Genomic DNA, 16,522 nt, shown 5'->3' on the forward strand with positions numbered 1-16,522 from the left:
AATTAAGGGATGAACTTAATCCTCTAAATTCTGGGGCTGAAACACCCCTTAAACTGTAAACATGTGAAAGGCAATTCTAAGTAAATCCAAGATTTGGTTTCTTTAGTCTGCAAATTAAGGGCTAGGTTCACAACTCCAGGCATTTCTATACCCCGGAAAAATGCATTAAAAATTAGCCCTTCACACGTGCAAGCATTAATTGCATAAAAAGCATCAGATTTTCTGAGCATCAGATTTTCTGAGATAGACAACCACGTGCAGCATGCATCTGAGATTAAAATTCACTAGCCCTAAGGCACCTATTTGTAAAAAAGATATTTAGGTCATTTTAGTGCCCATTCTTTGTGCTTTGATGTGGAAAAATATTTAACACTAGCTTTTATATAAAGCTTATACCTTCAACTTGTTAACTCTCCTTCCTCCCTCCTCAAGTCTCTCAGTCATATCTCACCTCTGGTATAGTCTAAGCTGAAAGGAAAGAAAGGGTTCAAAATTAAGGGCTGACAAAATTTTCAAAGCAAACGGCTGTACTCAGTACACAGAAAACTGGATGATTAAGATGCGTTGTCACCTCCAACATTTTAGAAAGATTTGGCCTGTTTACTCGTAGCCTCCTTACTCAAATTTTATTTTACCCTGACGTTTTCCACTTTGAACAGACGGTGAATCAACCTTCCTGGTATAAGGCTGGCTGGGTTTTTTGAAAAGGATTTAAAATAATAAATAAAAGGATGGATAAAGTGCATCATCATGGAGAGGCTGTATGAGCAAATACAAATACAAAGCACAGAGCATGGCTAAGATTAAATGTAGAGAAGTGGAAGCTGCATCTGTCAGGAGCAAGGTAAAACGTAGCACGTTCTTGCATACTGAGGGCCGGACTCTGCCAGTCGTCCTGACGCGGCACATTGCCTTACCCTGCAGGTTGCTGCTGGAGGCAGGAGTCAGAGGCTTGCCAGCAGCTGTAAGATGGCAGGGCGCTTCTGCCAAGCTGGGGGAGCAGGGACAGCTCTGCAGCGCTGATCCATGCAGGAACAGACAACTTGCAGTGTGCTTGTCCAAACCTTTTGGCTCTAATCAGGTACGGATGGCCATTCTTTTCTCCAGAACTACTCTGGGGCTTGCAACAGCAAGCTCAGGAAATCTGAATTCCAAATGTCATTTGAAGGAGCCTCATATGAAAAAAAGGTAATTTAGGATCAAAGCCAGCAGGAAGTGTTGCTGTAGAGGCTGAGAGCAGTAGTCCAAAGAATAAAGGCAGGCTGATGGAAATGGAAATAACAGTAAAAAAATGGAGGCAATAGCAACAAAATCAAAAAACAAGTGGAGAGCCATAAAGCAAATACTAGGCCAACAAATGAGAACACCTGATTACAAAATATCACGAAGAAATGACCTCTGAGGAAAATGTCATGAAGATGTAAAACAGAGGAAAATTAACAGAGGGGAAGAACTGGCTAAACCAAATGCAAAAGAGAAGCAGAAAACTCAGACATGGAAATGACCATATCTAGAAATAGAAAAAAATGCAATTAATGCCAGAGAGCGAAAGCTGGATGTATATTTAAGAAGCTCACTAGTGGTGTGTGGAAGCACCGGTGGTTCCTGGTACCAGGGAGCCTCTGCAGGGTCCGGGCACTGTGATGCTCCCAGCCACGGCCCTTGCTGCACCCAGGAGATGCACCAACCCTGTGTGTTTTCCAGGCAGCTCCTGCTGGCTAAGCTCTGTGAAATCTGGCTGTAGTTTAAAGCCATAGATAGCACTGTTAGCCATCCACTGGGTTGGATGTTTCAACTGGCAGAGAACTACTGGCAATGAATCAAGCAGTCAGTGAATGAAAAATAAGTGCAGCCAGACGTTTGATAACAAAAGTATTGTCAGAGAAAATCTCCAGCTCATTGAGAGCTGTCTGTTGTTGTGCTCAAGGTGTCTGTATGCTTCGGGACCTGGGCAGAAAGCAGAACACAAGCCACACTGCTTCACTAAAGTGTAAACACACCATGGGTTTTAATCTGTTTCAACAAACTGCTTTTTTTGGAAAATTTTCAACGATCCACAGGAAATGTTGGTGAAAAAACAGAACTGGATGCTATCAAACAAAGGACACTTCTCTGAGCAAGGCAAGGGGTAAATATCTGTTCTGCTTAACTCTGGAAGTGATGTGGCTTAGGATTGTCCCTTCTCAGGTGGGCACCCTTTACCACTGGGTTGAGAATTCACACTCAGGGCAGAAAATTTCTGATGGATCCAGCTCTGGCAGTTTAAGAAGCTGCTGCCCGCAGTTGTCTGCTCTGTCTCTCTGCCAAAGGTTGCTGGTATTAAGATGTCAAGTTACAAACTCCAGTGGCCAAGGTATGGGTTCATTTTAATCAAGTCTGATTTGTAATCCCTGGTGAAGTGTCAAGTTAAGCAGTGATTAAGATGGTCTTAAAGCACCTCAGCTATTAGCTTCATTGCAAGTGAGGCAGAGCTTTCACATAGTTCTTGACCCAGTGCATATTATAAATAATTTAAATCTATATAAAATGGAATAGCACCAACAGAAGATACTGAATAATCTTTGAAAATAGTCACCCTGAAAGTGACTCACATGAGGATCTCATAGTATGCAAACTATACTCATAGGGCACTCCCATAAATATATGACAGCCTTGTACAAATCTCTGCATAAACCGAGTATAACCAAGAACTCAAACTCACATTTTTCACATCTGCATTGTGACTTAGTGGTTATCAGCTGTATCAGTATCATTAACAATTAAAAAAAAAATAATTCTCAGGTTCTTCCTGATAATTCAGGGCATGAGAAAATGTTTAAAATGATAGAAAGATCCCCAGCATGTAAACACATGATTGTTTCAGGACTGGGCTGGTATCTTATTATAAATAACCATCCTACTGACAATCAAACTGATTTTGTAGTGCATCTGTTTTGCTCTTCATTCTTAAAAATGAATATTGCAGAAAAACTTTACATCTTCTGGTTAATGTTACTTTCCCTCCTTTGTTTTTTGTGCTTTGCTCCTTATATTCTTTTTACGCTTCTCTTTTTTTCTTTTGCCATCAGTCCCTTTCTTCTTTCCAGTCATTTTTCTTCTTTCTGTTCTCTTTTCAGGAGCATTTCTTTCTTCTTTGCAGTGACTCCCTTTTCATCACAAGAGAAATCTGGAAGAAAAATCGTTGAGGAGTGTTTTCTCTGCCTCAGTAGTGGAAAGTTGCTGACATCGCAGCCAATCTCTCAAAGGGACCGGGTGGGCTCCTGAGGGGCATACACTGACTATACCAGCTCTGCTTTTATTTGCTGTTGTCATGTTACATGCTTTTTCCAGGCAGCCCTGGTGTTAAGATTCATCTTTCCCTTTCCTGCATATCCTCTATAGCTCTGCTTTGTCTCCTTGTACAGACATATACAAAATGCCTCTCCTTCAGATTGTCCCCCTACATCACCCTTTAGATTTTCTTCCAGGTGCGATGTGAGGGCCTCCTCCAGCTGGGAGCTTTCACCTCTGGACTTGTATCTGGTGGTATGGATGCACAGAGAAGACAACTGACAGTCTAATTGCCCGATTCAGGCATAGATGAATCCACAGATGGACTATTCCATCTGGGCGTGCATTCTTTAAATGAACAAAATATAAACTAAACAATTTTACTTTAGAGTGAATCCAAAGAAAAATACAGAAGATTCAGAACATGGAACTGGGATGCAAGAGGAAGAGAAATACATTCACTGTGTCTTAGAGAATAAATGACAAATAATAAACTTCTTTGTACTTGTCCACACAAATGTATCTAAACAAGAGGAAGAAGTTGTGGTAAAGACCTAAAATAGGTTCAACAGTTACAGAATAGCGTTTGTGAGATTTCCTGAGTTAAACAGCATCTAAGGGTTTGTCTTTTTTTTTTTTCCCTCTTTTGTCTACATTTGTTTAATTCTTGTATTTAATCTTTGTATTAAGAGCAGCTGGAGGGAAAAATAAAATATTGCCATGGCAAAAGTACATAAACTCAAATCAATTTAAGGACCAGTAGGTTTTTTTCTTTTTCTGGCTTTAAATATTTCAGCATTAATTCAAAGTGTATGCAGTACTGTAGCTGCCCGTGGCAACTACATGTTCTTGCAATCACAAGACTGTGAAACACAGATCAATATCACGGAGGAGCTGTAATCAACATACAGATTAATGAACAGGATTGTATCCACCAGGGAACAGTAGAAGAAAGACTATTTGTGCAGTTTAATTGCTGAGTTGCTACTAAATCTCAGCTTTCTATCAATCTCTCTCCATTATAACTATTGATACATAGCAGACATTAGGAAGAAAACAATAACATAGTAATTCAGAACTGCTGAGGTTTGAGCGATCTGGGGACCTTCATGTAAAAAAAGTCAGGATTATTTTGTACCTTTGAACCTGTGAAAAGACCCAAGACATTATTCCCAATTCTTTCCTTGAGTGGGATCTTCTGGTAATCCTTTTGCTCAGTAGTACTAGCAAAACTAATAGTTAAGAAAAACCTTCCTGGAGGAATTTTAAGTCTACCTGTTTCAATGTGCTGTTGAATGAAAGTTTCAGCTTTTCAATTATTCGATTAAGTTAAGTGCTATAGAAAATTAGTGGTGGAAATAACCTCTAGGTATGCATTATTTAGCTTAGCTACCTGTAGTGGAAGCTTGTTGGTTCCACCAGTCTGTCTTTTTAATGCTTTCTTTGGAGCTTTCTATAGACATATGCTTCAGCAGTTACTGAAGAAGCTGTTCTTCACTTTCATAGGCCACACTTGTGGGACACTTTCTCACAAAGCTGATACTCAAATTTCCTGCTGCTTCAAATAATTTCTGTTCTTCCCCATCCTTATTCATATCCTTCAGGTTTTTGAATCTTGTTCCTTTGTAGTTATGCCCATTCATGTGGATACCTTATTAAAAACTTTCTCTCTTCCCTTTTTTTTTTTTTTTTTGACAAAGCTGAGTACCTTGCTTTCTCCTACTGGCATTACAGCACTGTTAGCAAATTCCTTTCCATCCCTGTACCATTTTTTCTCTTCAGCTAATCCCTGTAGAATCATGATTGTTAATTATACCTCTCAAAATTCTTCCCTAGCATGTGGAGGAAAGCTAAAACCCCAGGACGTGATCCCTTAGCTTATTCAACAGAAAATTGCACTGACTTTCTGATGGCCATTATTACTTATTACAAACTCATCTCCAGTTGACCGTTTACATAGCTTTTTCTCAGCTGTCAGATAGTTTATTGTTTTGTTTTGGGTTTTTTTAACACATTGCTTTCCAATCCTCTTTTGTATTAAATGTCAGTATTTTTATTGATCATTACCAGAGAAAAACACAGATTCTGGCTGGCCCAATTTAACTGAATTTTGGCACCTGTAAGGTGGCTGCGTGTGAGACGTATATTTAGGTTGACTATGATTTTACTGTTTCTAACTGTCATTCCCCCCGTTCTGTATGACCCAGCATTTGAGAACCACATGTGGAATTTCTGCTAGCTCATCTTGTCTGCTCTGTTCTTCTGGCTTCATAGATAGCTGATCAAATGCACACAGCTTTTGCTCATTGTGCATTATATTACGCTGTAAAGCACCCCAATGTAATTTTCCTAAAATTTATATTGAAAGTACAGGTCAATATGAAACTTTTATTGAATCTTTAAAAAGCGTCATCTGCCATCTTTCCTTCTTTCCCCTTGGGTGTCTTAAGTCCTGTTGACATAAGAGGATACGTTCTTTTGTATGATGTAAAAGCTAATGTAAGAGGATGCTTTTCCTCCTTCCATAGGGACTGTAACTGGCTTTCTTCCTGGCACTATTTCTTCATCAATAAATGAACACTTATCAATATGTCTATTCCTTTGCTAACAGGCTGAAGATTATCCTGAGAAGATCCAGGTTTTAGTTTCCCTTTCAAGGTCAGTTGGATCACCTGAGAGTCTCTCCTACCTCTCTCCAGTCAGAGATTTACATACAATGAGTGGAAATTCCCCACACTCTCCAAACCATCCTTTGACCTTATCACAGCTCCTGTCCCGGCACCCGCAAGGCAGCAAGCCATCCTGCTCTCTCTAACTGGGTCACAGATGGCCCAAGCCACATTCTTCACTTACTCACTGAAGGAACATCCATGAGATAAATTAGAACAGATGTACAGCAACTTTTTCTTTTGGCATTTACACCACCCTCTAGTCTAATTAATCCTGACATTGTGACCATCATAATATGAACTGCATCAAAGGAATGAAATAGCAGATTGTCCTCTCAATGGCAAATATGCTTATTTTCCCTTCCAGTGAAACACGCTTTTTCTGCCCTCCGTGCTGTGATAGAAGTTCTTTTTTTCTCTTCTATCTCTAAATTTATAATGAGACAAAACATGAAGCCCTTACACTGATTGTTTAAATTCCCGTGAAGGTAAAGCAGATACATTTAAGAACAGTCTACTTTCACACAACTCTTCTGACACAGAATTCCGTATCACATTTGTTTTTCTGGTAATAAGGTACTGTGCTAACAATTTTGGGTACCTGTTAATAATATATGTGATCATTATACATATTTTATACTAAAGGCTGTCTTAAAAGCTACATCTTTATAGGTAATAACCAGCTTATAAAACCACCTCCTTGAATTATTTATACTTATTTGGAAAAACAAAATCAACTATCTTTTTATAAGGTCAGGTTCCAAACAAGAGCCATTAATAATCAGTTACATATCTTGGGACTAAGATGGCTTAATATTTCTTTTTTAATCACATAGGAAAGACAGTTTGCTGCAATATAACTAACCAAGCAAGACTTGTCTATAAAGCATTCTAATGTGACTTCATAGGTTAATAGAAAATTTACTAAAAGGAAAACATCTGAGAATGCTTTCACATATAGAGATAAAAGGAAAGGGAAAAATAGTAAGTTTTGCAAAATCTCATCTCTTTCTGTGAAAAATTTTAAAATAACAAGTACTGACAAAAATGTTATCTTGAAAAGTTTAGAAAACTCTATCAACATTTTCTGTCAGTGGTGATCATGAACATCATCAGACTGAAAAAGAAATAAGAAATCTGTCATAAATCCATCCCCATAGTGAGAACCACATGGGCAGAAGTCTTGCCTAAATAGACAATACCAGATATAATAGCTCTGATTCCAAATTGTCTTAGACTTTTTGCTACTGCCTATGAAAACAGTGTAAAATTATATTGGTAGTTTATGGCATTTTCACAGAGTCTGTGCCAAGTATTCTTTATTACTGTTCATATCGTCCATCCCACAAGAAGTGGGAATCTTCCTTGGATAGTTCCTTGAGACCAGTCTAGTCTCCAACAACCTTCAGGCTACTTGCAGGATCAAAGTATCCAGGGTTTTTGCTTTTGGTTGTATCTGGAATGGACAGTACAACAAGTTTCATCAAGGGAAAAATTCCATGGGAACCATGTGGGAGCAGCTTTGTGTGATTCCAGGCCTGTCCTTTCCCTACTACCTTGGCGCTGCCTTTTGAGGAACCTTGGAGACAGGAGCAGCCACAGACATAGCTGACAATTCCTGTGTGAAAGAGGGAAGGAGGTATTCATGGGAATACTGACATTTAGCACCCTTTGTCAATAATGGTTTTACAGTACTATCATACTTGAAGTACAGGAAATAGCAGGGATCTCTTTCTGTTTCCTCACTGAGTGATTCCCAAATCCACAAACAGCTTTCCATATAAATTCATTAATGCCTCCTGAGAAAATGCTCCCATGAAAACATGTAAAAAGAAATTCTCCATTGGCTTCCATTTCAATGCCAAAGTTACCTCCCTTCTGGCATAATTTTAGTGTTACTTCCTTTATGTCACTGGACATAATCTACATGGACAATAAAAATATGAAAATAATATTGGGAAATTGATTTATATTCAGAAAATAAAACTCACAGCATCTTAATTTCCCTAACTGAGTATTTTTTTTGTCTTTTCCGTTTTCTGTAATTGTGCCCTACATTTATGCCTCAGAAAGCTGGAAGGTCAGCTGCACGTTGCCGTGTACTAGGACCCTCCACTTCTGTAACTAAAGCTGCTTCTATGAATATTTGCATGCATTGCTTTGGGGAGGTCATAAACATCTGTGAACCCAGTATTCAAGAGACAGGTGAAAAGAATAATGTTGAATGGATTTTTGAACATACATTTCTCCATGTTACTGCCCATCCATGTCCCAGTTCTCTAACAGTTGTGTCTGCATTTGTGTACTGTGTTTTTCCAGTGCACATGAGTGCACATGCTAGGCTGAATGCATGCTTGGATAGCTAATACTGTATTTCTTCCATAACTACTTGCTTTGTATTATGTCAAACAGATAGCAAGAAACAATTGCTTCTGCTGCTCACCTTCATTGTTATTGTAAAAAAAAAAGTAAATAAGAGGAATACTCACATAGATGGATCCTCAGTGTTATTTCCTTTTGTGTTTGATTTTGTTCTCGGCTGGGGTGGGTGCAACCTTTTAACAAGCGACAGGTATTAATGAAACTACTATTGCAGGGAAATCGGTAGTCTGTGAAGCAAACTGCTGCCTCCCAATCAGAGGAGGAAGAAAGCCCCCAGTGCTCTGGCCTTTTGGCTGCAGTCTTGCTGGAAATCTGGCTGGAAATAGATTGTTGCTGTCATTCATACAAGAGCTGTGAAAAAACTTGGAGATAAGACTTTGATCACACTATAAGGGCAAGTTGGACCAGATCTAACCCTTACTAATGGTCATCAGATCTTTCCAATCAGCTTCTGCTGAGTGCTGTGCAAGTTTCTGATCTCTTTTCAGTCAATAATTTAAAGCTTCACCAAGAATCTTCTGGCTCTTGTTAGTGATTGTGGAAATACCAGCAGAAGTTTTTGCTGGACGTCTTTAGGAATAGAGAAGAGAAAGCACTGACATTTTAATACTACCTGATACTTTTGAAAAATTCACTGTGGTGAACCAAGAGGGTTAATTTGGGCAAACATCTGGAAAAAAACAACACTCTGGGCTGGGGGTGGGGTGGGGTAAGCAGCTGCTAACTAGGACTTTTCATTTTCATGTGTTTTCTTCTTTGTGTAGTTATTTTTTTATTTTAATGTTTTGTTAAAATAATGCCCTTTAGAGCCTAACTGGCTAACTGTGCACCATCTATCATGTGTTCAACTATCCCATTGGATGGAATCACTTTTGCAACTCTTGCTTGAGGGCACTGGGCCAGCAAAATGCAAGAATTCACATTTGTAACCTTCCTATTTCTTCTTCACTTCTTCTGCTGTGCTGTCTTTCAAGCCCTCCTGATACATCAAATGAATATTCCATTCTTTTCACTCTATACATTTTGTGGTGGTGGAAAATTTATAACTAGTGTTTGGTAGCCTACTGGTTTGTAAGAGAAGCTTGTTAAAGTAAAATGTTGGCAAAGGAACAAAACCAGCCGTTAATGTTAAGTAGTCTCTACTTCAAACCAGAAAACACTTTAGGTATTTAAATATCCATCTTTTCATAGAAACACAGCTTTTTTATTACTCCAGTATTGTGCAGTTTGCAATAGGAATGTTCCCTAGGTATTAGTCAAGGAGTGACCTGTTAAACTGTAAGTGAATCATGTTGAAAGAAAAACAAAGGGGGGTGTTGGGGCTTTTGCTGTGTTGAATGATTATACTGAACTTTGAAGCAAGTGGAAAAATACTGAAGAAATAAGACGAGGGCACGATCAGAGCAGTGGAATGAAGAGGGAGGAACAGTTTGCAGGTGCTTGCACAAAACCAAGGCCAGCAGGACGCGATAAGAGGAGCTGGGAAACAACAGAAAAGAGCCTACGTGCCTGAAGAAGTAGAAACAGAGATCTTGCCAATAAACATTTGTTAACCAATCATATTATTATACGCTTGTAGAATAGCCAATCATATTATCACACGCTTATAGAGTGCCTTATAAAAGTGTACCTGGTTTGTACAATAAACGGATCAGATCTTGAACTCCATGAGTATTTGAATCTGACTCCCGCTCGCCCAGAATGCCCGCAGCATCTGGTGACCCCGACGTGTGGATCGGTCGAAGAGTCAGGAAGATTCATTAAGGATCGTGTTACAAGCTGCGGAGCCGGCGAGGATCCTGCTGCCAGCGGAGAGAGAGCTGGGCGCCCGAAGAAAGGCGGAACGTGCACGGCTGACCGGTGAGTCAGGAAACTTAAGCAGGATGGGGATCACTGCATCAGCGGTGGAGAAAGTAATCATAGACAGTTTAATGAAATTAGCAGAGAAAACTGAAACGTCAGTCTCACGGCAGGCAGTAATTTATCTGCTATGTTGGAGTCGCCGCCGTGGTTTCCTTGCTTCTACGCAAGATGTATATAATAATGAAACATGGAAGAAAGTGGGAGAGGACTTGTGGGAATCTGTGCAAGTCGGGACTAAGGGGGTAAAGACTTTGGCTCGCACGTATCGGGCTGTACGGGGTATGGCCGCGCAGTTACACGGCGAGGTGCAAGTCGCTGCAGCTGTTAAAGCTGCAGTGCGGCCTCCCGGCGATCCTACTGCTCAGTCGGAGGAAGAGCCAGAGGGGCAATCTCCGTGTGAAAATCCCCCCGATTATACATCTAAAGCTTATCCAGTAATGACTACTGCTGAACGAATAGCGTGGGGATTAGATGATGAATTACCATCCTGGTGTCCTGATAAGGAACAAACGGCAAGCGGCAGACAGACATTAATACCAGCAATTGCGAGTACTGGATGTAAAACTGCTGGGGTGGGAACGGCACAGCTCCACCAGCTCCTAAATAAAGCATGTTTGTCTTTGCAAAGGTGAAAGTTGAGATCTGACTTCCTGACCAGTGTTAAAATGCACCATGGCCTCTGGCTACTTTAAGATGATTGTGTGACTTTGGACAAACCTGGTAGGAGCAATGCTGAAATCAAGTTGTAAGTTATATTTCATCCTGAGACTGATGTTTCTGGCATTACATAAAGTAATTTTGATATGGAGAAATAGTGTGAAATGGGGACAATGGACATTGATTGTGATTGTATGTCTGCTCAAGGAATGTGGGTATGGTGACTAGTCATGGGTGCAGTGTCTGGTCACATAGGCACACAGCTTTGAGGAGACAACTACAGTTTTGGGGAGACGCCTGCCCTTCTTCCTCTAACAAAAGGGGCTATTTAAAAAAAAAAAAAAATAAAAATAAAAAAAAAATAGAAAAGGATGAGAGATATTCCAATGCTATCTAGAGGGAGGGAGTGCTAAGTTTCCTTGCTGGAGAAGATCGGATGGTCACAAGAACGTGAATCACCTACAAACCTGCAAGACCACCACATTCCAGGAAACGGACTGATAAGCTAATTAACATAGGAAGCGGGGTTTAGGTAACGAATATGTATAGGCGTTAATTGAATATTCATTTGTTTTATTGTATAAATGTGGGATGGTTCGTCACTTCGGGTATGCACGCTTGTGGAGGAGCGATCCCCCGTGCATCTGCGCGCAATAAACATGCCTACTTTATAACTTTCGAGTTATAGAGTCAAATTCCGCACGTCAGTTTTGACGAGCCAGGCAGGAGGATTTCTGCTCGGCTGAGGGACCAGCTGCGGAGCGGACGCTCCTAGGCGCGCCCCGGGAGATTTCCTCGGAGGAGCCTCCTCTTCTCAGCTGTTCACCCGGGAGCAGAAGAGAAACCCCTGGATCCACGGATAAAACGGTATGTTTAGTAACGGGGCGGCTGGTGAGACGCACGGAGACGTCCGGCGTGCAGCGCAGTCCCCAGGAGGAAAAAAAAAAAAAAAAAAAAAAAAAAAAAAAAAAAAAAAAAAAAAAGGGGGGGAAGCTAAAAACTTCCTTTAGGTTGTCTTAAGAATTGGGGAATTCCTAGAATGTAACAACTGAAATAGCGCTCTGTGTCTTGTTTGTTCTATGTGTTGTCTTGTTACATGTTCAAAACTTGGAGTTACGAAATGTATGATGAAAAATAATAATATTCTGGTAATTCATGGCAAATAGCGGAAAACTTAACACTCTGCTTAAGACCAGGAAAAATGTGGGGTTTTTTTTTTTTTTGTTTGTTGTTTTTTTTTTTGGCAATTGTTCATTGAAATGCATACTTTGTGAACTGCCAGTGTTCCTAAAAGTTGTACATAAGTGCACGGTACCGTATAACATACTGCTTGTGTGACTGCGGGCTGCCCGGAGAGTGTGAATGGTGTGATTGAGATGCGCATTTTGATTTTCCGTGTATAGCTTAATTATTTTGACTGAGTGTGAGTGCAAGAGTGCTTGAGACATGCGTTTGAGTGCAATATGAGCAAGGAGCTCTATCCGTGTTTCCGACCTTGGGTGGCTAAGGCGGCCGGAGAAAAAGTAATTAAAATTGTAAAATGGGAAATGAAAGGAGTAAGCCCTGTGAAAAATCGCCCTTGGGTTGTATATTAAAACATTGGAGTGATATCGTAGGACATGGTGGTACCGAAAATAGAAGGAAATGGATTAAATATTGTAATCAGTGGTGGCCTTTGTATAAATTGGGGAGTGATGCGAAATGGCCTCAGGAGGGAGGAACGTTAGATTATAACACTCTCCTGCAATTAATGTTGTTTCTATGTCACTTGTAAGCAACTTATAGCATCCTTACCCCCTGGGGCATCCATCGCTCAAATGATAGAGGCATGCGCAAGGGCTCCTTTGGTTGAGGAAGAGGAAAAGGCAAAAATACATGCCAATGCTCTAGCAGTAGCTCTAAACAACAACAAGGTACAAGGCCGAGGGGACCGGGGTCTTAAGCCAAAATGTTATCAATGTGGACAGGAAGGTCACTTTAAATGTGACTGCAAAAAGAATCTAGGAGGAAAGTCTCTGTTGAATGGAAATTGTTTGCGTTGTCAAAAATTTGGTCATAAAGCGGCCGATTGTCGCTCAAAATTTAGAAAAGATGGTACACCCCTCTTTGTTCCGGGAAACGGGAACAGCCGCGTTCTGAGGGACGCGGCCAAGAAATATCCCCAGAACCCAACAAAATTCATGGCTGCCTCGGCGAGCTGTATTCAGCCACCAGAGGAAGTGCAGGAGTCGATTTGGCCGTGGCAGAACCTGTAAATATCACTGATGAAAAGGTACATGTACTTCCTTCTACAGTTAGTGGTCCTTTGGGTTATGGTTTATCTGCACTCCTTATAGGACGCTCTTCTGCGTCAAAAAAGGGGATTTTTGTTCTTCCTGGTTGTATTGATGCCGATTATACCGGACCTATTGGAATTATGGTAAAAGTTTTTTCTCCACCTGTTCATATTCCAGCAGGAAGAACTATTGCACAGCTCATTCCACTCCAAGCTACTGTCCCTCAAAAAGGAGAAAAGGACAGGGGTCAAGGTGCATTTGGCCCAACGGGTATGCCTAACATTGCCTTTTGTCAACTTATTGGTGCCGAGCGGCCAAAATGTAATGTTAAGATATCTGGTCCACAAGGTGTTAATCTTCCTAATGTTTCAATGATGATTGATACTGGTGCTGATGTTACTGTTCTTCCCTTTTCAGTTTGGCCTACCATGTGGGAATTAGATAGTGCGGGTTCAACCATTTCAGGCATTGGGGGAAGTCGTCTGACACAGGTCAGTAAAAACTTCATTCTTTTCACGGATCAAGAAGGACATCAAGCATGGGTAAAACCTTATGTCCTACACACATCCTTGTCCTTGTTAGGTAGAGATGTACTTTCCCAATGAGGAATGAGAATCTCTACAGATTTTTGATTGGGGCCATTGATAGCAGCTCTTGCCCAACCTTAAAATTAAAATGGAAATCAGAAACTCCCGTATGGGTTGATCAATGGCCCTTACCTCAAGAGAAGCTGCAACACATTCAAGAATTAGTCCAAGAACAATTGGATTTAGGCCACATCAGACCTTCTGTTAGCCCATGGAATACACCCATTTTTACAATTCAAAAGAAATCAGGAAAATGGAGATTATTACATGATTTAAGAGCAATAAATGAAAAAAATGGTTGACATGGGTGCCCTTCAGCCTGGGCTGCCTTCTCCCACTATGTTACCACAAAATTGGGACCTATTAATTATTGATTTAAAAGATTGTTTTTTCACTATTCCTCTGCATGAGGATGATTGTGAAAAATTTGCATTTACAGTACCAGCTATAAACCGTGCCGCTCCAGCAAAAAGGTATGAGTGGGTTGTACTACCTCAGGGTATGAAAAACTCCCCAACAATATGTCAGTGGTTTGTGGATTTAGCTCTACAATCTTGGAGAGAGAATAATCCTAACCTTATTACCTATCATTATATGGATGATCTCTTAATAGCCAGCCCTCACACACTAGCCCCTGAAAAAGAACAGGAACTTATACAGAGTCTGCATACCTTTGGATTGGTTATAGCAAAAGAAAAGGTACAAAAACTAGCGCCCTGGAATTATCTTGGTCTGCGCATCTCAGAAACAAGAATCCAGCCACAAAAAATTCTTAGTGTCCCACCTGTGAAAAATTTGTCCTTGGCTGACTGGTGGATTCAGATTTCTGAGTGTTTTGCAGTGGCAACCCTAGGTATTCAATTAGATAATCATTATCCCAATCATCCCTTATTTAAAACTTCCTTAGTATTGGAGGAAAAATCTTTACAGCAACAAAATCCTATAAAAAATGCACTTACGGTTTTTTACCGACGCTAGTAGCAAAACTCAAAAGTGTGGCTATGCCTATAGGGATGACAGGAACAATTGGATTTCTCATATAGAACAAATGGAAGGTTCAGTTCAAGTTTTGGAATTAAGAGCAGTGTTAATGGTGTTTCAGGAATTTCGCAATGTCCCTCTTAATGTTGTAAGTGATTCTAAATATGTTGTTGGTATAGTTTCGCGTCTTTCACGTTCCCTTTTAGGGTCTTTTACGAATGACAGACTTATGGCCCTAGTTATTCAGATGTGGAATGAAATAAATTTTAGACAATTCCCTTGGTGGATTACGCATATCAGAAGTCATCTGGATTTACCTGGTGTCTTATCAGAAGGTAATGCTTACATAGACACTCAGGTGGCATCCCCAGTATTACAAAATTCTCCTCTAAAACAAGCAACAGAGTCACATGCCTTTTTTCACCAATCTGCCCGGTCTCTCCAAAAACAGTTTGGTCTGTCTCGTCAAGACGCTAGGACTGTCATACTTAAATATGTCCATGTCCAGCATTGGATGTCAGCCATGGCTGTGCTGGGCCACCCAGATATGGTAAAAACAGATAATGCCCCTGCATATCTTAGTGCCAAAATAAAGACCTTTTTGCTGCAATGGCAGGTGAAGCACGTTATAGGAATTCCGAATAATTCTGGTGGTCAGGCAATTATTGAACATGCCCATCAATCATTGAAACATTACCTGTCTGTTTTTCGAAAAGAGGGGGAGAGGAGTCCTCATGTAATAGTGGCAAAAGCATGCTATGTACTGAACTGGTTGAATCCCAGAACGGAATGTACTGAACAGCCGATTTTCTATCACTTTTCTAACAATCCCAACGATTTTTCGAATTGTGACATAGCTGTCCAGGTATTTGACCCTGTCTCAAATTGTTGGTCAGGACCTCATAATTTATTAACGTGGGGTCGGGGTTATGCATGTATCTCCACAGGGGCAGTGACCAAGTGGATTCCAGCAAAATGGGTTCGCCCGTGGATTGAAAACCGACCCACTGAAAAGAAAGAGCAGGGTGACTACGACAGGATTGACTCCTAAATGAACAGGAGGGATCAGTGGGCTCAGTGGGCACAGCATCGAGAAAGGTTATTCCGACCGCCACGACCAAATGAAGAAAAGCGGCTTGTAGATAAGTTAACATACATTATTCTGCCCATCTTGCAGCAGTTACCTCGGGAGATACAATGTCAATTACCCTCCGGTGAATTGTCTTTGTTACACTGTGACCGTATTGTGCGTGCCTTGCAGGATCTTTTTGGGCAAGGACCGATAGAAACAGAAAATTCTTGTCCTATATGTGCTACTTCTTGTAATTCAACAGTTACTCTATATTGTGGATATTGTAAAAGGGTTGGAGCATACAGGCGGAAGCTTTTCCTACGTTTTGGTTCCGGCGGTTTTTCCCTTCTTACTGGGACACATGCCCCTACTTTTTCAGGTATAAACGAGGCCTTACAATCTTATGAAGCCTTCGAACAGATACTTTTAGCAGAACATCGAAACGAACTCATCTTCTGGGTTCGCATTATCAGAAAAAGTTTTGAATCTCATATAATACAACATCATTGTAAATGTGAACGATGGCATTATTTTTAGGAATAGGCTTAATGAATATTGCTTTTGCTTCTGCTTTGCATAGTATATTGTTGTTTGTTATTCTTTTGTTACTTTTAGTGCCTTGTCTTTTACAATGTTTCCAAAGCTGTATGGAACGCAGTATTAATGCTGTATTTAAAAAGAAAGGGGGAGGTGTTGGGGCTTTTGCTGTGTTGAATGATTATACTGAACTTTGAAGCAAGTGGAAAAATACTGAAGAAATAAGAC

At 40.5% G+C, this 16,522-nt stretch overlaps 1 protein-coding gene across 1 annotated transcript; it reads left to right on the forward strand.

Annotated features, from left to right (window-relative positions):
- Positions 1 to 12,658: 12,658 nt before the first annotated feature.
- On the forward strand, positions 12,659 to 13,737 carry LOC121088720. The gene is made up of 3 exons (XM_040595208.1): positions 12,659 to 12,754; positions 12,928 to 13,420; positions 13,535 to 13,737. Exons 1-3 carry the CDS (start codon positions 12,659 to 12,661, stop codon positions 13,720 to 13,722), a joined length of 777 nt encoding a protein of 258 aa, XP_040451142.1. The 3' UTR covers positions 13,723 to 13,737.
- The last annotated feature ends 2,785 nt before the right edge of the window (positions 13,738 to 16,522 follow it).

Source organism: Falco naumanni, chromosome 5 (genome assembly GCF_017639655.2).
Source record: "Falco naumanni isolate bFalNau1 chromosome 5, bFalNau1.pat, whole genome shotgun sequence".
In the NCBI taxonomy this organism is placed as follows: Eukaryota; Metazoa; Chordata; class Aves; order Falconiformes; family Falconidae; genus Falco; species Falco naumanni.